Here is a 22,027-nt window from a genome sequence, read left to right on the forward strand (position 1 = left end):
CAGATCACGTCGTCGTTGTGCATCGGAAATTGGCTGAATTGGCATTCGACGTCACAACATTTTGCCTTGCTGCCTGTATCCGACCCTATCCCTCAAAGACGACTACTTCCAAGGAGCATCAATTCATAGGTTAAAACTTACACGACACGAGGTCACTGACTGCGCTAAACTGCTTGGTAAGTTCCCAAGACACACAGCAGGGTCCCCGCGACGAACACCAGCAGACCCCACGCCTGCAGACCGGCAGTGTGTCCCGGAATCCGCCCCGCCAGACGCAGAACAAAGATGGATGGTAGAATGAAAACGCACATTGCACCAGTGGTAGCTCCCACCAAGGAGAAAACTCTCGAAATGGAGGGGCAGGTGAGGGCCAGAGCTAGGGTAGCTGCGATGTTTCCCGCAGTGACGAGGCTACGACCCATTCTAGATTTGACCGAGCAAGCGTGCACCAGAGATGTGGTCACTGGGTAGACGTTCATGGGGTACGCCATCAATACGTTGATGATCATCGCCACACAAACCACACCTGTGACCACAACCTCGGGCACGCTGCTGTCCTCCGTCACCAGCATAGCGAAGTTGTCTAGGAGGTTGGAGCTGGTCTGGGTCCCAAACGCTAAGCTTCCTGCCAGACCTGTCAGAGTGTACACAGCAATGCAGCAGTTGAAGGATCGCGAAGCGATTCGGCTCATATGCCGCTTCTCCTGAAGATCGTGGTAGATTTCTGGTACATTAGGCTGGCATGCAAAAGCAAAGGTCAGCAAGGAGAGTGCCTCCAGGGCGGACGACGTCTTACCATCGCCAAGCAGAATAAATCGCGGGCTGCTGAAGTCACCCCCACACAACGCGAGCCGACCGAGTGTGACCAGTGCCAACAGAAGAACGCTTGACACACCAACAGTCGAGCTGTACTGCAACGCGGCAAGAGAACTCTGCATACACAGCGGCGTCACAACGAAGGCCACGGCCAAGACTAGCAGGATGTGGGGGGAGGGCATGTACCACCCGAATAGCAGATGTACAAGCTCACGCAACATGCCAAGGCAACTCACCAGAGTGATGAGGTACCCCACCGCAGTGCCCAAGCAGAAGAGCGAGATCATGGCTGACCCCAGAACCTGGAGCTTGCTGCCTCCGGTCTTAAGACACAGAGTTTCAAAGTCTTCCGAGTCAGCCACGTCCAAACAGTTGGTGATCCTCAGTGTGGATGACTTCGAGATGGTGCCAATTACGGCTAGCATCACCATGGCAGGCACCGCTCCTGTCTTTTGAAACACGCTGGGCAGTGGTAGAAGGCCAGCCCCCAGGGTAGCCACCACCATATTCATGCCCGCAGCAAAATCGCTGCCATTTTCAGTTTTACCCGACGTCGGCAGGAGCGGTTCTGTCCTCATTATTTGTTTCGAAAGCAAGCAAAACCATTTTATCTACTCATGAGTGGCCCCACGGATTTAACATGCATCGACTTGCTTGTTTACCGCAGCGGCCTCACTGAATCTGCGTTCCATCTTGAAAGCGTCCTCTTGATCCGCATAGTACCGTTGATCCACGAGGGCGATGCTGTGTAAGTTTCCCAAAAATGGGCTCACTTGTACTGCAGCCCGGAATACAACGAGAACGCCGGTCGATTCGAAGCTCTAACGTGCAGTGTGCAAGCCTCCGCCTTGAATGTAGACTGCATACCCCCATCTGAATGTGCCATCGTATTGCTACCCACGAGCCGCCAGCATAAGTTTCTGTGCTATACCCAGCTTCCGGTGAGATCTCAACACCGAGATCGACGTTATGTGCCCGTTTTGGGGCACCTCTTCATCCATCTTGGCAAGGACGTAACCCACCACGTGGTCGTCCTCAGCCACGAACAGGTTCTGCGGCCAGCACATGTGGTGGTACCAATAGTACTTCAGGGTGTAGTTCTCTGGCAGACAGTGGAGGTTGGTGTTCTGCATGGCGAAGCAATCGTCGAGCTCTGCGGGTCGAATCGAGGGCACCATTTGCAAAAAAGCGGTTTCCAATGCGTCTGTGGATTCTATGCAGTTTCCTAGTTAGCGCTGTGTGAGTCCCTCTTCTCTGTGCCATACAGCCTCGGTGACAAGTCGTACTACGCGGTGTTGGGTTTGCAGCCCAACGCCTCGCTGAAGGACATCAAAAGCGCGTACCGCAATCTCGCTCGGCAATATCACCCTGACAACAACGCCTCTCAAGAGGCGGGCGAAAAATTTAAGGAGGCAACGGAGGCCTACGAGGTCCTCTCCGACACCGAGCAGAAGTCGATCTACGATCGTTACGGAAAGGAGGGACTGAAGGATGACGGAGGCTACGGGGGCGATGATGAGTTCGGATTCTTCAGCCAGTTCTTTGGTGGCGGGGGCAAGCCAAGAAAGCAACAGGTTCGGCCTATATTCCGCAAGGTCGTCGTGACACTGGAGCAGCTCTACAGCGGGGCTGATCTCGTCGTTACATTTAACAGGACCGTCACCTGCAGCAACGCCAAGTCCTGTCTGGAGCAACGGAGAGATTGTATCGGCGAAGGCGTCAGACAGGAAACCATACAACAAGGTCACAGTGAGTGGATGAGGCGCAGACAAACAGCTTTGTATCAACGAAGGATATCGGATCGGACATGTGTGGGCAGCGGCAAGGGCCTCAAGCCTAACTGTCGAACGGAATGCCCTAAAGGCCTCCATTATGATGAGGAGCATACCTACCGACTGACCATCGAAGCTGGTCAGGACAGCGATCGCGAGTATGAGTTCCCTGGAGAAGGCGACGAGAGCCTGGGTATGGCAACTGGAGATGTCAGCCTGCTGGTGGTCGTCGACGCCAACCCCACCTACCAACGCGTGGGACCGAACTTGCATATGCACCTCCATCTCAGTCTACAGGAGGCTCTGCTGGGGTTCAAAATGCAACTGCCTCACGTGTCCGGAAGCGAGGTTCCGCTCGAGCTTCAAGGTCCCCTTAGCCACGGTGACATAGTCCAGGTTCAAGGCTGGGGAATGCCATTGTGGGGCACAGACGACTACGGATCCCTTCTGGTCGAGATTCACGTTCAATTCCCTGTGGCGCTTACCGCAGACCAACGGAAGGCCCTGTCGGAAGTATTCACGGGATCACAGCAGTGGCGGGGGCCGGGCGTGCTCCACGCGTAAAATGAACGATGAACTACGTAGTTTATGGTTTGCGTTGGCTGGACCTCTATACCACCACGCTTTTCTTCTTGGCCAGCCAATTCCGACAATCGCGATGCGTCATTCGCATTCGCTCGCCGTGAGCGGCCTCCATGTCTGGACAGTGTGTGAGTGCCGCCAACGCCAAAGCCAGCCATTCCTCAGCCAGCACGAAGTTGTGGAGACGCAGAAGGCCACAGCCAATGTTCCACATTGTTGCGAGGAAGTGTTTGGCTTCGTCAGCGTCAATTGTACGGTGGAGCTTCTGAGTCAGAATCCTCGCATTCGGAAGCAACTCTTGCTTCCTCTCTGTGATCGCTTCCAGTTCGCGGAAAGCCTCCAATGCTTTGCTGCAGTTGGGGGCTTTTTCCATGTGTTCCTCGATAAGGTGCTGTAGACACATCTTCGCCACGTCCACCAAATTCTCTCTTAGACTCAGCGACGCCAGAACCTCCCAGCAACGAAGGTTCATCGAATTCTCGCTCTTGAGTCGCAATATGGCGTCGATAATCTCTTGGTCATTCTTGCTTGGTGACGTCATCATCGCCTCCAAAATAATAAGACTCAACAACACGAATGACTTGTCGTGCTTGCCGCCTGCGGCCAAGGCATCGCCCATAGCAGTTGCCTGCTCCGCCGAATTTTGGGCGCTTGCGAGTAGGGTCTTGTCATCTGTGCGCCCTTCACGAAGCAACGAGGTCGCAAGCATCACGAGGCAGACTTTCTCTTCCTCCCAGAGCGCTCTTGTGCCGCCAGCCAGAGCGATCAGTCCTGAGGTCAGCTGCCTGCTCACGTCGAAAGCGAACCGCGCGCAGGGCGAACTGCGCTTGGCCATTCCAATTCCGGCGTTGTACGCGAAGTCCTTTAGCCATCGGAGACTTTTGCAAGCCTCCTCGTCGGAGGGGCGTGTCGCAGTGTAGGTGGTCAGGAGCCCCCTCCCTGCAGTGAAAGGTAGGCCAATAGCGCCCTCAAGTGTCGTCGTGACAGTAATCAACGCTGACCACAACCCTGTCTCCTCAACGACCTCGATTCCGTTGCTGAGGCCGTCCGTTTCGAGGTAGTAGATAACACATAGGTTCCGAACGACGCTGAGATACGCCGAAATTTGCTCGACCTTCAAGGAGTGGGCCTTGCGATCTATCAGAGCAAACAAAGATGATCTGCAGATATCTCTGGATGTCTGCTTCTTCAGGGTCTCGGCGACGATGCTGGTCAATGCCTCCCATGATAGACTCGAGTCATCCAAAGCTCTATGCAGGCATTGAGTGGCTTCGTCGTGGTTGCCCTGTTCCAGGTGGATTTGGAAGGTTAACAGCGTGCCAATCGTGCTCGTGTCACCTTTGGGGAGGCACTCCTGGGCCACCTCCAGGTCTCCCATCTTAATGGCCACGAATGACCTGGCGTGACCGGTTTTTAGCTCCTCATCGGGAGGTGGGTAATCCAACAGAAAGGACACCGACTCTATGTCCTTTTCGACAAGCTGGTTAACAGCGGCCCAGTAAGCGTTGTAAGGGAATAGGGTGGTGGGGAACGGCACCACCGTGGACGCTGCAGCCATCAGTTCGCCGACGCGAGCGACTTTCACCCTACAGGGGTGGGCCGCCAGGGCACGCAGCTCGAACTCCAGCAAAAGAGATAACATTGCTGGAAAGCGACTACCTGCTGAAGGCAGCAACTCGGTCAGGACGGAGAAAGGCACGCCGGTGACTGCGTCCCTGGACGCCATCTCGAAAAGGCTGCTTTGGAGAAGGGCGCACCAATGTTTAAAGGCGTCTGAGTCCGCGAATCGCGGATGCGTCACGAACTGCCTGTGTGATTTCCTCTATGCAGACTACCTGAGCACTGATGTGATAGTTTCGACGTCGTCCGCGGCCCTGCACACCACATGAAGGTGAAGGCCAAGGTCTTCAAGGCCCTCGTCAACTGAGCACTCCATTAGCTGTGCCGACCTTGCTAGCGCGGCCTGAAGGTCTCCTCTCTCCAGCAGCTGGATGACCGCGATCCTTAGGAAGCTAGCCTGCAAATGTTTAGGAGCCAACGCCCCCAGGTTCTCACTGAGCTCCGGATCTACACGAGCCCCTGACTGCGCCCGTGCCCTAAGCACACTCAAGGCCTCCGGAAGGGCACGCACCCTCATTTCCGGGGTCATTGAGGTTGCGAGTTGCAGACAGCGCTCGTCATGGGTCGCAAGTCTGAGACCGACGTCCAACTCCACGGATGGCATGTCGGGCCAAACTGAAAGAATGGTATCATTGGATGTCACTGTTCGAAGTCGGCTGATGGTATCCAGGCATTTCTGAAGGCACTGACCATCGTGGACCTCCACGCCTAATGACCTCCACATCTTCGCGACTGCAATGAGGTCTCTTAGTGGAGGAGCTTCTGTGCGCCCCATCATCTGGGCGAGGTACGTCGCCAATGTAACCCGGACGACTCGCTGATTCTTGCTCACTGATTGGTTCCAGAGTTCGTACACTGCTCTGTAGACGTCAGCCTCATCTCCCACTGGTGTTGCTTGAAGTTCGTGCATCAGCGACTCCACGTCGTCGCACCCTTCGTTGATGGCGGATGTCACAGCGTGGAGCAGCTGCACCGCGGCCATAATTGTCACGGAATTAATTGGCCCACACAACACAAAAATTAGCCGAAATTAGCAATAGTATTAGATGAAACCCGCTGTGGTGACACTCGTTACTTCCTCATTGGCTTCGCCCATTGAAGACTGCAAGGGGAGCGCGACATCAGGTCAGAATTGGAACTCGGCCTACTGCAAAAGTATGTGCGAACACTACGGAGGTGCTGTAGGCCAGCCGTGGTGTCTCGACCAGAGTTCAGGCGCTAAGATCGCTGAGTGCGTTGTGAAAAACCATCCCTTCTGCGTCGTGAACTCCCAGCCGACCCCAGCTCCAGTCCCTTCGACAGTCCCCAGTCCGCCAACAATCCCCACGGCTCCACCAGTGCCGCCAACAATCCCTACGGCTCCACCAGTGCCGCCAACAATCCCCACGGCTCCACCAGTGCCGCCAACAATCCCCACGGCTCCACCAGTGCCGCCAACAACCCCCACGGCTCCACCAGTGACATTGCCTGCGGGTAGCTACACAGAAGGCCTTGCTCAGGCTCACGTGAATGATGGCCAGCCGAATATTGGCGCTTGCCAATTTCCGGACGGCGCTAAGTACTACGAGTATGCTTACCACTACCAACAGCTGGACTGTTCCAAGGCCAAGCCATGCTGGTCCACATTCCGGAAGGACCACCCTGTGGTGAAGTGCGGTGACTGCATAGAAGTGGTTCCGCATTTGGATGGAGTCGGCTGGAGCGAGTCGGATAAGTTCTATCTGAAGGTTGTAGACAACAACTACTCGCATGTCGACTTCGAGATCGATATTCGAGCTTGGACGCCTTGGTGCCCTGGATACTGCCATGGGTCTGGTAACTGCGCCAAAAGCAACGACAACTGTCCATCCCCAGGTGATTTGTGGTCTGGACCGGGTCCTCTTTCCGCTGGCTTCTGTGGGCACATGCCAGCTGATGTGTGCTTCAACGGAATCGCAGCGACGAGCCAGAAGATCAAGTGGCAGGTTGTGTCAGGGTGTGGCACTTGGTGACTGCTTCCGAAAGTGATTAAGATGGATTTTTTTATTTAAGAATGACTATTACTGAAAGTTTTGCTTGAGATGTGGGAAGTTTTGCTTAGATTTGAAAGTTCTGTGGGAAGTTTTGATTTAAGAATGACTATTATTGAAAGTTTTGCTTAAGTCTACAACGAAATCGAATTGTCATGGGAGTTATCCATGATCTAGGTTTCGAATCTCCTTTCAGCTGTTCGCGTCTGGAGTTTGGTTTCCTTCCAGAGAGTTTGGTTTTCTGTGGGGTGTGACCAATGCTCTTTAGTAGGGCGCGGAATTGAAACCTCAATCGAATCGTCATTACTGCTCCCGTTCCCTGTAGGGCGCGGATTTGCCATCGGTGGCCGAAAGGGAAGGATTACTGTTATTCCATCGACTTGAATGTATTTCATAAACTTCATTTGCTGCGTCCCGAGATGCGTAAAAGGAAGGCCTCTGATATTGAGAAGAACCAAGCAATGAAGGCCCCGATCGCCCCACACCGCCGAGAGAGGGACTGCGCTCTGGGTGTCGTGATGGGACTGCTCATGGTCGCGCTAGGACTACTCGTGTGGAATATTCGCCTGCTTCCGTGTCCGATATGCGACAGTTGCATAAGGGAGTCGTCCTTTGGGCAATTCAAGGAGCCCGGACGTACGCTGGCCACATCGACTACGACAACCACCATGAAGACGCCCCAACGTGGTACTCTTCCAGGTTCCCTAGAAGCCACATTCGAGAACATATACTTCGAGGCAGACAAAGCTTGGCCGATGAGTGGACCTGTGGATTGGGATACAGTGCGATCTTTGGACTCAGAGTTGGCTCCTGGTGACATCATCAAGAATCCACTTCCCTGTCTGAACAGGATAGCTGTGAACCCAGCCTTGGATGCCGCCGCAGGTCAACACGGCACCCTAGGTCGCCATCCAACTCGAGGCTCTCTGTGGCGCCCTGTAGGCGTTCTGCCACTAAGCAGTCTGCCTGAAGCGGCTCAGACGGATCGAATGCGTGCAGGCGGAGGCTTTGACGTGGCCTTTTCGGACTCGTTGCCCCTTGATCGCCCGATTGTAGACTTCAGACACGACATATGCAAGGCGCAAATATTCGACCTCGACTCCATAGGCGATGCCTCCGTCATCATCTGCTTCCACAACGAACCGCTATCCACTCTCCTGCGTACTGTGCACTCAGTTCTTAACACCACTCCCAGCGCCCTGATCAGGGAGATCCTCTTGGTGGACGACCGATCCACCAGAGATGAACTCGGTCGACGCCTTGACGACTACGTCTCAACGCTTCCGAAGGTTTCTGTGGTGAGTGAGGGGACCCCTTCCCACCCAGTTGCGGTTGCCGCGGAGGCTGGGTATCGTCCAGACTCGGCTTGCGGGCGTCCATGCGGCCTCGTCGCCGGTGTTCGCGCTGCTCGACGCTCATATGGAAGTGAACCTGGGCTGGTTAGAGCCCATGCTAGCGCGCATACAGGAGTCCCCTGAAAGTCTCGTGTTTCCTCGGGTAGGTAGATGTGCTTTTTTCATAAGCAGATCGATGCGATAGACCCCTATACGTTTGAGCCAACCACTGATCGGGGAATAGGCACATGGCTCACTTTCAAGTGGGGCATGAACGAGAAGGGAATCGTGAACTCGCATTTAGCCACTACTGACCCCGTTCCATCTCTGTCCACTGCGGGTGGCGTTATGGCTATGCGTAAGGACTGGTTTCTGGAGTGTGGCGGATACGATCGGGAATTCGATGGCTGGGGCAGCGAAAATGTGGAGCTTCCGTTAAGGGTATGGGCTCTGGGGGGACGCGTGGAGGGCATGTTTTGCTCCATGACCTATCATGTTTTCAGAGCGCCTGGGTATCTGGCATACAAGACACCAGAAGTATCCATCGCCAAAAACCGGATTCGAACAGCACGCATGTGGATGGGAGAGCTCTATCCTCTGGCCCGTGCCGCAATTGGTTTGCAGTCACAGTGGGATCAGTTTGAAAACGGCGACTATGATCGCATGCTCCCCTTGCTGCACCGAAGTGCAGGAGACGCCACGTGGGTCATCAACCGCCTGCTGCCTCAATATGTGCATCACGTACGGAGCATGGATGAGGTGGTCATGTGCGGGCAGCTGCAGTTTGGAAACGACCTGTGTCTCGACAGTCTCGGTCGAGAGCTGGAGTTCGAGACGGTCGGCGCATACCAGTGCCACGGCATGGGTCAAAACCAAGCGTTCGCTCTGCTGACCAGCGGACTTCTACTGTCACTTTTCCCCGGTGACCGATGCCTGCACCCGAAACCAACCGGAGGATTGGAACTCCTCAACTGCAGCTTCCTCAAACAGATTGACCACTGTTGGAAGGCGCGAGACGTCGCCGACCGCTTCTACCTGATTTGGGGGCCGCGAGGAAATGACGACGCGGGTTTGTGCCTCGTTGTTCAGGACGGGGGTCTGGTGTTGAAGGGCTGTACTCCCAACACCACCTGGTTGAAGCCGAGCACGCCTTCCCAGCCTCCTCCCTTAGCCTACAGCGTTGCACACAGCGATCGCGCCAAAAGGACAGACAAACGGAAGGCCCACCCAGACTTAAACTACCTGCACTACATTCCTGGATCGGCCCACGACATGGACACCCGGTATATGCAAGAGAATAACCTGTACGCATCTGAATCTCAGCCGTACCAGTTGTAGTCTGCACTTCCACATTGCAGCTGGTAAAACCTCATGAAACTTGGACGGGTGCATTCTCACACAAAAACAGTCACGGCGACGCAGGCTTCTTGGGCGAGCCCCGCAACTCTACAGTGTCCATAACTATAGTTACCGGTCCATCATTTCTGATAGCGACATCCATGTGTTCCCCGAAGCAGCCAACCTTCACCAGCTCAGCAGAGTGCATCTTCCGCACTAACGCCACGAAATCATTGAAGTAGTCACGACTAGTGTCGTTCTTCATCGCAACATGGAAGTCGGGCTTATACCCCTTCTTAAGGTTGGCCATCAAGGTGAACTGCGACACCAGCAAAACTTCGAGACCAAGATCCTTCACTGACTTAGCCCACGTCTTATCCTGTCCGTCCCAAAGCTTTAAGTTCACGAGTTTACGCGCGCAGTACTCTGCCTCCTCATACGTGTCGTACCTGTCAATGCCAACTAGCACGGTAACTCCCTTTCCAATGGAGGCTTTACAGTCCCCATCAACGCTTACAGACGATTCGAGGACTCGTTGAACGACCAGACGCATTATAGCAAATGCAAATTTCCTCTCGATTTAGAAAAGCCCACAGCGGAAGCTGTGGGCTTCGAGTGGAAGCTGTGGGCTTCCAGCGCTGGCCATTGGACAATGACAATGGCCAGCGAATCATCCTTGTGAGTTTTGAGATCACAGCAGGGGTACCCTTTGTGTCTCCTTGCACCAAGGAAAACTAAACATCTCTAGACAATGTTGAGTCGACAAAAACGAACTACCCAGTATGCATCACTAGCGACGCACTCGTGAGGTGAGGCAGTTTGCAGTGGGGACGAGCATCCTTGATGGCATCTATTAGGGGCACTCCGCTCACGAACATGGAGAGTAGTCGGCCCACCAGCCTATCCAGATCTTGGTCTGTTGTGTCCCAAAGACATCCGACGATCTGCCTTACGCCCAGAGCAGACCAGTAATGTGCTGGACTCATAGGCACGAAGGAGCTAAAGGAGGCTGGGTATCCTGTGGAAGAACACCCGAACAGCAGCACCGTATGTGGAATCTTTTGCACTTCAGTGATGCGCGCGTACCGCAGGACGCTGGCAGCGGAGACTACGCGCTCACCCCCCTGGTGTCCTATGTACAAGTACACGTCGGAGCTAGTAATGCCTGCCAGGCACTGGTCTCCTGCGTTAGTAATCCAGACGGCACCTACGCGGAATCTCTTCCCCACAAGAGCCTCTCCATTGCTTCCGTATGTCACCAGCGGCTGCGAATGCCTCCTGGGCACTGGGAAGGTTATTCAGGGGGTCAACGACGTAGAACCAGCGGTTCTTGCGAGTGTCCTTCAGTGGTTCCTTGCTGCGAGCGAAATGCTTGAGGCTGCACAGCCGATAGACGTCCCTGTCCTTCAGCGCCCACGTGTTTTCCCAGGGCACACGACCTAGAGTCCCGTCCAGCAACAAAAGGACAGGAGCGTTATTCATGTTGACCACGGCTTGTCTTCCGCAGTCAGCCAGCATGCTCTTGATGGATGCAAAGAACAGCTCGGACGGCTTCACGGGCTTCGTTGTTTGTGATGTCAAGGCGAGACCCGCAAGGCAATACATACCAATAACACTCTTGAACAATGATGAGTGAATGCTTAGGTCTGATACTTTGGGGGTTGTGAACCGGGTCGTCTTTCCAGTGCTGATGCATTCTTCCCAGTTTTCGTTGCTGACGATCATTACCAAGAGAAGAGTCCAAGGAGCCACTCGACGGCGGAATTGCGGGTCCATCAGCTTCTCCTGACATTTGAGAAGCTCCAGAACACTCTTGTTCATATCCTCCGCCAGGGTGTGGCAAGGACTGGAGAGCACCTTCAAAATCAACTGAAGTGAAGGGGAAGATTTCAGATAGTTGTTAACGTCTTCCTCTAGACCCTGACGTGCCGCCCACCACTTCTGGACGCACTCCTTCTTGTCAGCGCTCTTCTCTACCTCCCGGGCGCTTAGGATGGAAGAGACATTGGCCTGATATATTGACGTCACTGACGTCACCAGCGAGCACTCAGGCACGGGAACTGACAGCATGTACGTAGGGAAAATTCGACGAACGACGACTCCGTCTGGGCTTTCCGATATTCGGAGAAGAATCTCAGCCTTGCACTGCTTCGGCTCCTGGGGAAATGTCATTGAAAGCGTCTTGAGGAGGTCCTGCGCCTCGTCTCCTTCTGGCGTGACCTGGTCAATTGGATGGCCTACGCACTCCGCTTTCCGGATGAGCACCTCCTCTAGAGCTTTCAACTCCGCCAGCGAGGTTTCCGTCTCAGGGCATCTCTTTTTGGCAGTCACTAGATAAGCCAGGTACGCCGCCAAGTTGGCCACCTGCAAGGCGAGAAGGACGAAGAGCCGGGGTTGGTCCTCTACCTTATGCACTAGATGCCATCCAAGCAACAGCCGGCGCAGGTCAACGGAGTCTCTCGTTTGTTGATACCTTTCCTCCAGTTGCTCCGTCGAGAGCTTGCACAGATCTTGCACCCCTTTCATTACCTTGGTTGGCTCCAGTTTATGAAATTGCTTCGACGTTGGCTGGAACAAAAATCGGACCGCCTTGGACTCCAGTTTAACGTTGTCGTTCGTGAGGGCTTGAGGCTCCTCAAACGAGTCCTCAAGAACCACCACCGCGTCAGGGTCAATCACAATTAGATCTTGGTGAGGCAATCCTCCACTTGTACGATACGCCTTTGAAACGTTAAGGAAGTGCTCCACTAAACGTAAGTAAGGAGTTTTCAGCTTGTAGACTTGCAGGGAATAGCAGTAGGCAACGGCTCTCTCAATGACAACGGTTTCCTCAGAGTTGAGAACGTGGACTTTCTTCTCTTTCTTTGGGCGTCGAACGAGCATGGTCCCAGCACGTGCGATTGTACTTTTCTCTTGGGGGGGAGGCTCGCTTTCGGGCACGTGAGTACTGAGTTCTCGGCAGAGGAGCCACAGAGCACATCTGACCTCCCAACGGTACCTGACGCACGAGAACGGCACGTGTTTCCTGAAGATAGGACAGAGTGTGGCATACAGATGGGTAACATACTCCGGCTGGTTGGTGTCGAGCATATGCTGCAGAAGCGGCTCCGAGAAGTAGAGCATCACTCCGACACGACCGGAGGCTGGCGCTAAGAACGACCAGCCATCGAGGTTGCCCTTGCGGGCTATGGCTTTCAGTCGGTCCTCTTGAGCGATCTCGATCGATAGGGACCCGAGCAGGCGCCTCACTAGAACATTGCTCAGCCGGAAGTCTGCGTACGACACTAGGCCATGAACGTCCGGGTTCAGTGCCATGGCTGCCAATACGCAAAGACTAAGACTTGAAAGCTCACACTCCTTTATCACGGCACGTTCACTGAGAACCTCGTTGCGATTGTGTGTGAACATAAGTCTTAGCGCGAGTAGATCCGCATGGGCCTGCGGGTCGATGGCGTCCAACCTTCCTATGGAGGGCACACTGGGATCGTACAACCTCAAGAGCGCCTGTAATATGTGATAGCACGAAGCTGTCTCCGGCGTCCCCTCCGCGGCCCAGCGCACTAATGCTTCCTGTCTCGTCGCGTCATCGAAAAATTGCAGCATGTGGTAGGACATGCCGCCGCTTACACGGTTGACGCTGGAAACTGGCTGCTTCGTCAAAATGGAGACAGCTTTAATAAACAGGACGTGGGCTAAGCTCTGCCGAATGAGAGTAGCCGCTTCGGTCGTCACCCGGTGTTTGTGGTCTACTCTCTTGCCGATTGCCTCGAAGGTTTTTAGGACAAAGTCCATTGACAACCCGAATCCCGACATCATGAGAGACGCAGAAAGGACTAGCTGCTGGACCGCGATTTCTGCAGACAACTCATCGGGATTAGAGCACGCCTTAACCGACGTCTCAATGATCTCCTTTACCATTTGCATCCGTGATTGAGGCACATGGATATCGGGCCAAACGACACACATCATCAGGCTGCCAACGAAACAACGAAGGTATTGGTTGAGAGCGCAATCCCGAATCTCCTTTTGTATGCGAACCGCGAGGTCGACAAGTGGCCAAGAGTCCTCGACTGACGGTTTGGTGGTTCCCACCTGGATCATGATCATAGTGATGCCCAGAAGGAAGACTTGAGACTCGTGTGGCATCTCAACGGCCACCAGTTCAAGAATGGAATCCCACGTGTTGACCTTCAGGTACCGTCGACATCGATCGGCTAGAGTTAGCAGCGCTTTCGTCACACTGGATAAAACGTGCACCCTCAGACATACTCAGAGGTTCCCTTCCAGCTTCGTTTGATTGGACAGAGCCAGCTGTTGTACCTAATACTCTTGATCAACCCCCTCATCACGAATTCAAAGGTCTCGTACTGCGCCTGGAAGCCCTTCATCAGAGTGGCGAGCACAAAGGTCAGCACTTGGCCGAACATCTGGTGCATAATGCCGCACTTGGATACGGCCTCCATCGATACAAGGAACAACTCCAGGTGTAGGGGTGATTTGGCTTTCTGAGGCCGGCTGGGCGTTGCGTAGCGAGCAGGAGATTTCGGTTCCAACAGAAGGGACCGTCTGCCTTGCTGGCTCTGTTTAACCTTCTTCGTCTTGCATCGTGGAGTGAAAACGAAAATCTCTTCCGAATCAGAACACAGTCGACTTTCTTCTGGGGGAGAGTCAGCCTCCCACGGAAGCAACACGATCGACGAACTGAGTGCAACTAGCAGAGCGGACAATGCAGGGCCCCGAGAGTGGCTAGGAGCCAGCGAGAGCACGTAGGCCAATCCGTCTATGAACTGCAACAGATTCTCCACGTTCTGACGTGTCCTCTCAAGTCGCGTCCTCTCGAAGTCTCTCACTACATAGAGAATGCGACGAGAGGTCATCTGAATGGCACGTCGCAGAGAACCCTACCATAATCTCCGCAGCTGCATTCCCAGTTATGCCTAGCCGACTTATGAGAGACACAACCCTATCCTGTGGCTCGTCCGCGCCTGGGTCGGCCTCGCAAACCGAAACGAGGCAGAACGCAATCCGCGTGAGCCACAGCACACTCAACACCGCCGTGTCCGCATCGGCACACTGTGCGATTTTGCTAGCGATAAGCTGCACGCAGGGCGCCCAGGGAAGCTGCTGATCGGTAGGACGGCAGCATACGCATCCAAGGATGCCGAGTGTCGTGATGCCCTCCGCACAAAGAGGCTGAGTTTTCTTGTAGATGCTGTCCAACAGCTCTCGAACCTGGGCAATTTCGTCAGAGTTTACCTCGAGCTCGCCTTCGAGCCTGGCAGACCATAGGTAGCGACTTATCCCCTCAGGCAACGGGGAAAACCGTGGTGCTTGCGCGGAGAGGCAGGTACGCAGCGCTTCCCGAGTCGTCTCCGCTGATGGTCGCGTTTTTTTTAGGATGGTGTTCACTGTGTTGCAGTTCCAGGACGCTCACGGTTCTGCAGGGCTTGAGCGGTGTCGTCGCGAGAGTCGAGGTCCTGTACCAGATATTGACTGCGCCCACGCGCGTTCTCGTCGACGTCGGTTCGTTTGTCATCTTCACGGGATTTGAAAGATCGTCCGTCATCGTCAGATTTCTTTGACGTGTCAGACCTACGCGATTTCGAACGCCGAAGTGCGCGTTCCCTTTCTCTAGACTTTGACCGCCGGCGGGATGTTTTAACGTCTTCTGCAGCAGCGTTGTCAACCACGGTTGATGCCCTAGTTTGAAGCCAGCCCCGCACTGGTTGCTTCGCCTCGGCCCGTTCTGTGTGGCTGAGGGATTTAGCTCCAGGCACCCCCCTCGGACGCCAAGCATTGATCGTCGTGTTACTGAGAGGCTTCTTAATATGTCCAAACATTGCACCCAGGTTGTTGATAATGCCGCTGTTCCTTGGAGTGGTTTCCGGCTTCTTCGTTGACTGTCTCGCTCCACCCTTCTCCCCCTTTTCGGATCGGATGACCCTCGGCGTGTTCATGCGTCGGGGATTTATGGCTGGAGAAGATGCACAGCTATTTTCGTTCTCAGACTCCTCAGGCTCATCCTCGTTCGACCACCAGATCAACATTCGTGACATTCTCCGGCTCATGCGTCTCTCCCTGTCGGCGGGCGAGCCTGCCCTTCTCAAGGGCGTTGAAGGATCCATGCGCACTCTCTCCGCTCCCGACGAAGGCGGCGAATGATCCACACGAATTCGTTCGGCACCTGGAGACTTGTAGCGTGTCGCAGAGTTTGCGATCCGTCTTGGAGTCAAGCTCCGAAGCTGGGACATAAAAATAATACAACAATTGTTAGGCACAAACACGTAATACAGGTCACTTGAATGGCGCCTTCAAAGCCGCAACCGGTGGTTGGCCAATAAACACGATCAAAAACTAAACTCTAGTGGGCTCCGTTTTCCCGGTTATACTTGGCCACGTCATCAAGGTGCTGGCGTTCTAGGGACCCCTGCCACGCAGCGCGCTCCTCGAGGTAGGCTGGGGAGTGCTGGATGCCCTTGTAGTTCGGATCGAACTTAAGTGGATCCCACTTCCACAGCTGGTCAGCTTCCCCCTCCTTACACTGAGACATGTTCAGCTCGCGGTTCGCAAGCTGAGTCAGACACTTCCCATCTGCTCGGATCCAATTTTTATCCGGCACAAGCTCCCAATCTGCATGTGAATTCTTGCACGACTCGATCTTCATAGACCATCCGAGGCAGTTCTCGTGCGATGATAGACGAATTTTATTGTCTCCGTAAGACAGGAACGATTGCGATCCGCCCTGTCCATGACAGGGGTATAATCCCCATGGAGACCCTACATTCCGTCCATTCTGCAAAGTATCGATGCAGTTTTCTGGTTTCCTGCCGGAGAGCGAGCGAATCTCTCCGCTCATCACGACGTCGGACAGCTTGGCTGGCTTCTTGTCGATTCCCAGCGCCTGCTTGAACCACGCGAAGTTCTTACACTTCAACCGCTCCTTGACTTCTAGCATCTTGTCGAATGGGCCAAGGTCCACTGGGTCGTCGCGGGGATTGAGTAACTTGGCTGACAGCTGGTAAAACTCGTCCAGCCAGAGAGCAGCAGTGCGAAGGCGATTCTTCATGACATGCCCTCCAGGCGACTTGTATCCCGACCCTTTATGCCTGTATATGTGGTAGGCTCTCGCACATGGCGTGCACTCAACCCGCCCGCCACACATCCAGACTCGAAAAGCCATCTCCACGTTCTCCGCGCCCCACATCGTCATCTGGTCATCATAGGCCCCAACCTCGTAAAACCAGTCCCGGTATACGGCAAAAAGGCCGCCAGCCATGGAGGCAGACGGCAGCGCGTCAACCTTGTCCACCTTATGAACGAAGTCGGGAATCTCTTGCATCATCCACTTGAAGGATAGTTGGCAACCAATTCCTCGGTCGGTGGTGTAGCTGAAATCTACACTGTCAATACTAGGAATCTGGGGGAAAACTACCGACCTCGGAGACTCGCGCAGCCGGTCGAGCTGGGGCTCTAGCCACCCCGGGTTCACCTCAATATGCGAATCCAGAATGACAGACACTGGAGCGCGGGACACCTTGATCCCTGCAAGCCGTGCGGCTACCAAACCGTGTCTGTTGGGCAGCCTGAGTAGCTTGACTTTCGGAAGTAGCTTCACAACCTCATCCAAAGGGCCTCCGGGAAGGTTGACGTCAAGTGACGAATGGTCGTCGACGAGAATGATCTCCCTCAGCAATGGTGGCGGGGTGTAATTTAACACCGAGTGGATGCTCCGCAGGAGAGTTGAGAGGGGCTCGTTGTAGAAGGTGATGATCACCGATGCATCATCCAGTTTACGAATGTCGTACTGTTTGCGCTTGCAAACATCATCGCGGTGGTCGACAGGCTCGCGATCCAAAGGCAGGGCGTCAGAAAGCTCCAAGTAGAAACCCCCTCCGCGTTTCATCGCCTCCTCCTCCTGAGGAGTGTCCCGTGTCAAGGTTGGCGGCATCGGTTTCACCCGCGCATCCCACCATCGGGAACCGTTGCGATACATGCCGACGAGGCCATGCATTCTTGTAGCGTTGGCGTAAGGAAATATGGCCAGGTTGTTGTAGTAGAGGGAGCTGTTCATCTTTAACTGGACGTTGTTGTGGTACTGGCCGCCAACCAGCGGCCACGACTTATCCTTGCTGCCGTAAACCCACTTCAGTTGCTCCATCTCCTGTCGGGTTCTCTCTGGAACATCCACATCATGAGCAGGGCGGACGTACGTTCGTAATGGTGCGGCAGGGAGAGAGTAGCTCTTTCTGTTCTTCTTAGTGCGAAGGCGAGACTTAATTTCATCTAAACGAAGCTCAGGTTTCTTCGAAGCCTCGCCAACGTGAGTAAGGTTATGTCTCTCAGCGTAGTTCCTCAGATAGCGAACGGCGTCTTTCATCACCTTCTCATCCTCGAGGACGTCTAGATGTGATGAATACTGAGCACTCACGCTTGTCCCAAGCATCCTCTCTGGTATCAAGCGGCAAGATGCCGGCACCCATCTGAGACTTTCGCGACACGGCGCGCTGAGACGCCGAAGAGATCGTCTTCTTCACAACAACAGCATTGAGACTTAAGAATAAAATTCCCACTACGACAGCGAGGCCACACACGCCCCAACGCCGTGTCCGGCTCCTCGAGCTGGCTGCGTCATCTCTCCACGCAGATCTCACGCCGCGATTTAACTGGTGACGCTTCTGTGGTCGGTGGAGTCTCGTAGTTCTCCACGGGGCCTCCCGACCTGAAAAGCTTGGCACGCGAGGCCATAATTTACGTTTTCGGTGCACTCTAATTGGTCCCTAAGCTTCGTTCCATAGCTACAATTGAAACTTTAGGGGTCTAACCTCGGCCGTTGCCTTCTCTATGGGGTGAGTAGGCTTTGGCAATTGTCCTTCTTCGACTGCCACCTGTGAACAACTGGTATGTTTCGTGTGTGGAGCTTGCGTCCTGTTGTTGCTTAACCCAACCATTCTGGATGTAGTCATAAGACAACACAGATCCACTGCTCAACATTAGCTGTGCTGAATCGAGAGAAAATCGCTTCTGCGTTCCAGTTTAAAACGATCACATTCTAAGAACAATTCACTGGCATGTCCTACAACCGGAGATGCTGCCAGGCTTGAAAGACCTCCTCCCAACGTTCCGCTTGAGCAAGCACTTCACCCTGTCATCGGGGTTGAATGAGAAAAACATGCACTCCTCATTCTGCTTGCACATCCACAGGCACTGCCGATAACTCGTGACGTAGTCGTAACCATCGATGTTATGCCCTACGTAATCCGTGTCGTTCACGTGGCAATCCCGACTGTACGAGCAATCTTTCGTCCCTGAGACAGAGCCCTCTTTGGTGAGTCGGAATCCCGTCTTCGTCTTGAGCCAACATTGAGTTGGGACGCTGGGGATGTAAGACCACGCCTCGCAAATTGGGTGACTTCTGCACAGATCGTGGCATTCCTCGTACGACTCACACTCTCCACTGATAATGTCATTTCCTACGAAGTCGGTGTCCATAATGATACACTCCTCCAAACGGTCAACCTTGTCCGTCGTCAATGGGATGTCATCTCTAGAAGGAGGCAACGGATCAGGAAGTACTGGAGTTGTTAGGATGTTGGGAAGCGTTGTCAGAGGGAAAGTCGACGTGCTCGTCGTTGTTGTGGTGCTGTCGTACATAAAAGTGGTAGCATTAACAGTCGAAACCAATCCGAACAGTTTCATTTGAAGTACATTGAATTCTTAACCCATAACGTCCCACGAAATCTCCTGACATTTTACAGTGAGGCTGGCAGCTTGACTTCGGCTCGGAACCAAGTGCGTGTCGAAGCGGCTCTCACACGGAATCGAGAGAAAATCACCACTACTTTCTTGTTTAAAAACGATCACATTCAAAAAATAATTCACCGGCACGTCCTACAACCGGAGATGCTGCCAGTTTTCAAAGTTCTGCTTCCTCTGTTCCGCTTGAGCAAGCACTTCACCCTGTCATCGGGGTTGAATGAGAAAAACATGCACTCCTCATTCTGCTGGCACATCCACAGGCACTGCCGATAACTCGTGACGTAGTCGTAACCATCGATGTTATGCCCTGCGTAATCCGTGTCGTTCACGTGGCAATCCCGACTGTACGAGCAATCTTTTGTCCCTGAGACAGCGTCCCGAAAGCCGAATCGGAATCCCGTCTTCGTCTTGAGCCAGCATTGGGGCGGGTGGCTGGGGATGTAAGACCACGCCTCGCAAATTGGGTGACTTCTGCACAGATCGTGGCATTCCTCGTACGACTCACACTCTCCACTGATGAGGTCACTTCCTATGAAGACGGTGTCCATAATGATACACTCCGCCAGAGGGTCGCTTTTCTCCGTCGTCGATGGGATGCCAGTGCTAGAGGGAGGCAACGGATCAGGAAGTACTGGAGTTGATAGGGTGAGCGTTGTCGTAGGGAAAGTCGACGTGCTGGTAAAAGTCGTAGCGTTAACTGTCGCAACCAATCCGAACAGTTTCATTTCAATAGAATTTTGAATTAGTTGTGAATCCACAACAGTCCCACGAAATCTCCTACCTTTTACGATTATGAACTCCGGCAGTAGTTTCGGAGCTGCTGCTTTTAAGCAAAGTCACAAACTGTCACTGGGGCGTGGTGTCCCGTCTGGAAAAAAATACCATCTGACAACTTTGTTGATCGGGATTCGTGGCGCCGGTCCCTTGACATCGGCTCAGACCTAAGTGAGTGTCGAGGCGGCTCTTGCACAGAATCGTGAGATATGCATCACTGCTAGTGTGGCCGGCCAATAGGATAGTCAAAGATGTGATCTCATGAAAACGAAATTGGATATTGTAATTTCCGTGATATGGCTCGAACCAAGCAAACAGCTCGCAAATCCACCGGAGGTAAGGTACCCCGTAAGCAACTCGCCTCCAAGGCCGCCCGAAAGTCAGCTCCCATCACTGGAGGCGTCAAGAAGCCCCATCGGTACCGCCCTGGTACCGTAGCCCTCCGCGAAATTCGACGATATCAGAAGTCCACTGACTTGCTCATCCGCAAGCTACCGTTTCAGCGATTGGTACGCGAGATCGCGACGGAATTCAAGAACGACCTCCGCTTCCAATCCACTGCCGTTCTTGCCCTGCAAGAAGCCGCCGAGGCTTACCTCGTGGGGCTTTTCGAGGACACCAACCTCTGTGCGATCCACGCCAAGCGCGTGACCATCATGCCTAAAGACATCCACCTTGCCCGCCGCATTCGTGGTGAGCGTGCTCAATAGTTGTGATAAAATCCTGATATGAGTCTTCACGAGAAAGCCTTTGCATGTCTAACCAGATGTCTGCGATGTGTTTGGGAATCGTCAGTTGTGGACTTCCAGGGTCACTATGATGAGACAGAAGAGTCTATGCGACGGCTGGGAGCTGATCTGGAGCAGGTAATGCTCGAGGCCGATATGCAAGGTCACGTCTCTCACCATGAGTCTATGGATGAGGTGAAGACCGTGGATATGAAGTTCATTCTGTGTCCATTTCTTCTTGCAGAGCTCACCTATTTGCTGCCAGGCTCCGTTGACGTGCAGTGGGTCACCGCGGGGGCTCCAACGCAGCGCCAACGCTCTCACGTTCAGTCTGAGAATGTGGAACTTGTACCTTTGGCGCCTGCAGACTCTGGGAGCTCTTACGAAGGAGCAATGCCGACTTCTCGAGGAGTGAGTCTACATTTGGGGGTAATTCAGGCTGGATGACGGTATCGCAGCCGATGCTAGAACCTTGCGCGATAGAAAGATCGCGAATCTGAGGGAGAGCAAGGATTGTGACATGGCGTTGGAGAAACTTGGCAAGGTGTTCAAGCTGAGTTCCGTGGATGAAGAACGCGACGTGTGCACCCAGGACGAAGAGACTGTCCGCGAAGTCTACTCAATGCTGATCAAGAAGTCGGCACTGGACGCTTTCGATCACATCAGACTCGCGCACACGGAGACGCAGTTGCTGGCGGCCAGACCCAAAGACTTCAAACCCGCGCCGCCGCCGCCAGTCAAGACCCGCAAGGAGATTGAAGCCTCGATGTACACCATCACCGAGGACCACAAAATAGTGCAGGGTCCCGTGAAGCCCACTCGTGTCCAGATGGCTCGAGATGTGTTTCAGCCGTTTTACACGCTCCCCACAATGACACTGGCCGAGGTTGCTGACATTGAAATGGCTATGGCGTTGACCCCACAGGTCCCCGAGCCAGAGAAGGACGATGACGTGATGGACGAGGCCCAGGAGATGAAGGATCGCCTCTGGGATGACTGGAAGGACATGAACCCGAGGGGTTCCGGCAACAAAATGGCCAACATCGGCTAGCGGTAGTAGGTAACAAGACTGGTCCAAGCACTTTTGAAGCGGTTCGAGGACCTTTTTTTACACAGCCGCTTGAAATCACGCATCGCCCTTTGTCTTTGGCAAACCCTGATCTGTAGAGCTGTCTCCACGAGGGTGTAGAACTCTTTCGTAGCAGATCCCACCTTTAAGGGCTTAAATCGAGCTCGAATGTCGGTTTTCCACTGGTGAGAGTTCCCTGTATGGTAGAGAAGCAAAAGATATGTCTTGG

General features: G+C 53.9%; 13 protein-coding genes across 24 annotated transcripts; 5 read left to right on the forward strand and 8 right to left on the reverse strand.

Annotated features, from left to right (window-relative positions):
• Positions 1-164: 164 nt before the first annotated feature.
• KVP18_003342 (uncharacterized protein) lies at positions 165-1,394 on the reverse strand (the record flags this gene model as incomplete). 2 transcript variants are annotated; one of them, XM_067955002.1, is made up of 1 exon in its annotated part: positions 165-1,394. In XM_067955002.1, the coding sequence occupies one exon, from the start codon at positions 1,392-1,394 to the stop codon at positions 165-167; it is 1,230 nt and encodes a 409-aa protein (XP_067811652.1). The 2 variants fall into 2 exon arrangements, with proteins under 2 accessions (XP_067811652.1, XP_067811653.1); XM_067955003.1 differs by having other exon boundaries at positions 165-1,328.
• Positions 1,395-1,451: 57 nt separating this feature from the next.
• On the reverse strand, positions 1,452-1,949 carry KVP18_005205 (uncharacterized protein; the record flags this gene model as incomplete). Its single annotated transcript, XM_067949591.1, has 3 exons — positions 1,452-1,560; positions 1,590-1,689; positions 1,718-1,949. 3 exons carry the CDS (start codon positions 1,947-1,949, stop codon positions 1,452-1,454), a joined length of 441 nt encoding a protein of 146 aa, XP_067811667.1.
• Positions 1,948-3,152, forward strand: KVP18_003340 (uncharacterized protein; the record flags this gene model as incomplete). Of its 2 annotated transcripts, XM_067954999.1 has the most annotated exons (3): positions 2,015-2,055; positions 2,084-2,565; positions 2,593-3,152. In XM_067954999.1, the coding sequence occupies 3 exons, from the start codon at positions 2,015-2,017 to the stop codon at positions 3,150-3,152; spliced, it is 1,083 nt and encodes a 360-aa protein (XP_067811649.1). The 2 variants fall into 2 exon arrangements, with proteins under 2 accessions (XP_067811650.1, XP_067811649.1); XM_067955000.1 differs by having other exon boundaries at positions 1,948-2,022; positions 2,046-3,152.
• A 46-nt stretch (positions 3,153-3,198) lies between these two features.
• On the reverse strand, positions 3,199-5,772 carry KVP18_003347 (uncharacterized protein; the record flags this gene model as incomplete). 3 transcript variants are annotated; one of them, XM_067955013.1, is made up of 2 exons in its annotated part: positions 3,199-4,978; positions 5,006-5,772. In XM_067955013.1, the coding sequence occupies 2 exons, from the start codon at positions 5,770-5,772 to the stop codon at positions 3,199-3,201; spliced, it is 2,547 nt and encodes an 848-aa protein (XP_067811663.1). The 3 variants fall into 3 exon arrangements, with proteins under 3 accessions (XP_067811663.1, XP_067811662.1, XP_067811661.1); XM_067955012.1 differs by lacking the exon at positions 5,006-5,772 and having other exon boundaries at positions 3,199-4,896; XM_067955011.1 differs by lacking the exon at positions 3,199-4,978 and having other exon boundaries at positions 5,002-5,772.
• Positions 5,773-5,836: 64 nt separating this feature from the next.
• KVP18_003345 (uncharacterized protein) lies at positions 5,837-6,781 on the forward strand (the record flags this gene model as incomplete). Its single annotated transcript, XM_067955009.1, has 1 exon — positions 5,837-6,781. The coding sequence occupies one exon, from the start codon at positions 5,837-5,839 to the stop codon at positions 6,779-6,781; it is 945 nt and encodes a 314-aa protein (XP_067811659.1).
• A 437-nt stretch (positions 6,782-7,218) lies between these two features.
• On the forward strand, positions 7,219-9,471 carry KVP18_003336 (uncharacterized protein; the record flags this gene model as incomplete). Its single annotated transcript, XM_067954989.1, has 3 exons — positions 7,219-8,097; positions 8,126-8,296; positions 8,326-9,471. 3 exons carry the CDS (start codon positions 7,219-7,221, stop codon positions 9,469-9,471), a joined length of 2,196 nt encoding a protein of 731 aa, XP_067811639.1.
• Positions 9,472-9,541: 70 nt separating this feature from the next.
• Positions 9,542-10,024, reverse strand: KVP18_003341 (uncharacterized protein; the record flags this gene model as incomplete). Its single annotated transcript, XM_067955001.1, has 1 exon — positions 9,542-10,024. One exon carries the CDS (start codon positions 10,022-10,024, stop codon positions 9,542-9,544), a length of 483 nt encoding a protein of 160 aa, XP_067811651.1.
• Positions 10,025-10,244: 220 nt separating this feature from the next.
• On the reverse strand, positions 10,245-15,722 carry KVP18_003344 (uncharacterized protein; the record flags this gene model as incomplete). 3 transcript variants are annotated; one of them, XM_067955008.1, is made up of 5 exons in its annotated part: positions 10,245-10,654; positions 10,683-13,711; positions 13,741-14,348; positions 14,377-14,879; positions 14,906-15,722. In XM_067955008.1, the coding sequence occupies 5 exons, from the start codon at positions 15,720-15,722 to the stop codon at positions 10,245-10,247; spliced, it is 5,367 nt and encodes a 1,788-aa protein (XP_067811658.1). The 3 variants fall into 3 exon arrangements, with proteins under 3 accessions (XP_067811658.1, XP_067811656.1, XP_067811657.1); XM_067955006.1 differs by lacking the exons at positions 10,245-10,654; positions 13,741-14,348; positions 14,377-14,879; positions 14,906-15,722 and having other exon boundaries at positions 10,660-13,617; XM_067955007.1 differs by lacking the exons at positions 10,245-10,654; positions 10,683-13,711; positions 14,377-14,879; positions 14,906-15,722 and having other exon boundaries at positions 13,731-14,348.
• Positions 15,331-15,633, forward strand: KVP18_003349 (uncharacterized protein; the record flags this gene model as incomplete). The annotated part of the gene is made up of 1 exon (XM_067955016.1): positions 15,331-15,633. The coding sequence occupies one exon, from the start codon at positions 15,331-15,333 to the stop codon at positions 15,631-15,633; it is 303 nt and encodes a 100-aa protein (XP_067811666.1).
• Positions 15,723-15,832: 110 nt separating the features above from the next.
• KVP18_003343 (uncharacterized protein) lies at positions 15,833-18,216 on the reverse strand (the record flags this gene model as incomplete). 2 transcript variants are annotated; one of them, XM_067955005.1, is made up of 3 exons in its annotated part: positions 15,833-17,871; positions 17,900-18,094; positions 18,123-18,216. In XM_067955005.1, the coding sequence occupies 3 exons, from the start codon at positions 18,214-18,216 to the stop codon at positions 15,833-15,835; spliced, it is 2,328 nt and encodes a 775-aa protein (XP_067811655.1). The 2 variants fall into 2 exon arrangements, with proteins under 2 accessions (XP_067811655.1, XP_067811654.1); XM_067955004.1 differs by lacking the exon at positions 18,123-18,216 and having other exon boundaries at positions 15,833-17,914.
• Positions 18,217-18,531: 315 nt separating this feature from the next.
• KVP18_003338 (uncharacterized protein) lies at positions 18,532-19,167 on the reverse strand (the record flags this gene model as incomplete). 2 transcript variants are annotated; one of them, XM_067954994.1, is made up of 1 exon in its annotated part: positions 18,532-19,167. In XM_067954994.1, the coding sequence occupies one exon, from the start codon at positions 19,165-19,167 to the stop codon at positions 18,532-18,534; it is 636 nt and encodes a 211-aa protein (XP_067811644.1). The 2 variants fall into 2 exon arrangements, with proteins under 2 accessions (XP_067811644.1, XP_067811645.1); XM_067954995.1 differs by having other exon boundaries at positions 18,532-19,122.
• A 179-nt stretch (positions 19,168-19,346) lies between these two features.
• KVP18_003346 (uncharacterized protein) lies at positions 19,347-19,952 on the reverse strand (the record flags this gene model as incomplete). Its single annotated transcript, XM_067955010.1, has 1 exon — positions 19,347-19,952. The coding sequence occupies one exon, from the start codon at positions 19,950-19,952 to the stop codon at positions 19,347-19,349; it is 606 nt and encodes a 201-aa protein (XP_067811660.1).
• A 345-nt stretch (positions 19,953-20,297) lies between these two features.
• KVP18_003337 (uncharacterized protein) lies at positions 20,298-21,780 on the forward strand (the record flags this gene model as incomplete). 4 transcript variants are annotated; one of them, XM_067954992.1, is made up of 4 exons in its annotated part: positions 20,298-20,694; positions 20,797-21,010; positions 21,039-21,140; positions 21,168-21,780. In XM_067954992.1, the coding sequence occupies 4 exons, from the start codon at positions 20,298-20,300 to the stop codon at positions 21,778-21,780; spliced, it is 1,326 nt and encodes a 441-aa protein (XP_067811642.1). The 4 variants fall into 4 exon arrangements, with proteins under 4 accessions (XP_067811642.1, XP_067811641.1, XP_067811643.1 ...); XM_067954991.1 differs by lacking the exons at positions 20,797-21,010; positions 21,039-21,140; positions 21,168-21,780 and having other exon boundaries at positions 20,298-20,711; XM_067954993.1 differs by lacking the exon at positions 20,298-20,694 and having other exon boundaries at positions 20,730-21,176.
• Positions 21,781-22,027: the final 247 nt, after the last annotated feature.

This window comes from the organism of the source record quoted next (genome assembly GCF_019968955.1).
Source record: "MAG: Porospora cf. gigantea A chromosome Unknown PgA_NODE_204_length_29191_cov_356.279, whole genome shotgun sequence".
Classification (NCBI taxonomy): Eukaryota; Apicomplexa; class Conoidasida; order Eugregarinorida; family Porosporidae; genus Porospora; species Porospora cf. gigantea A.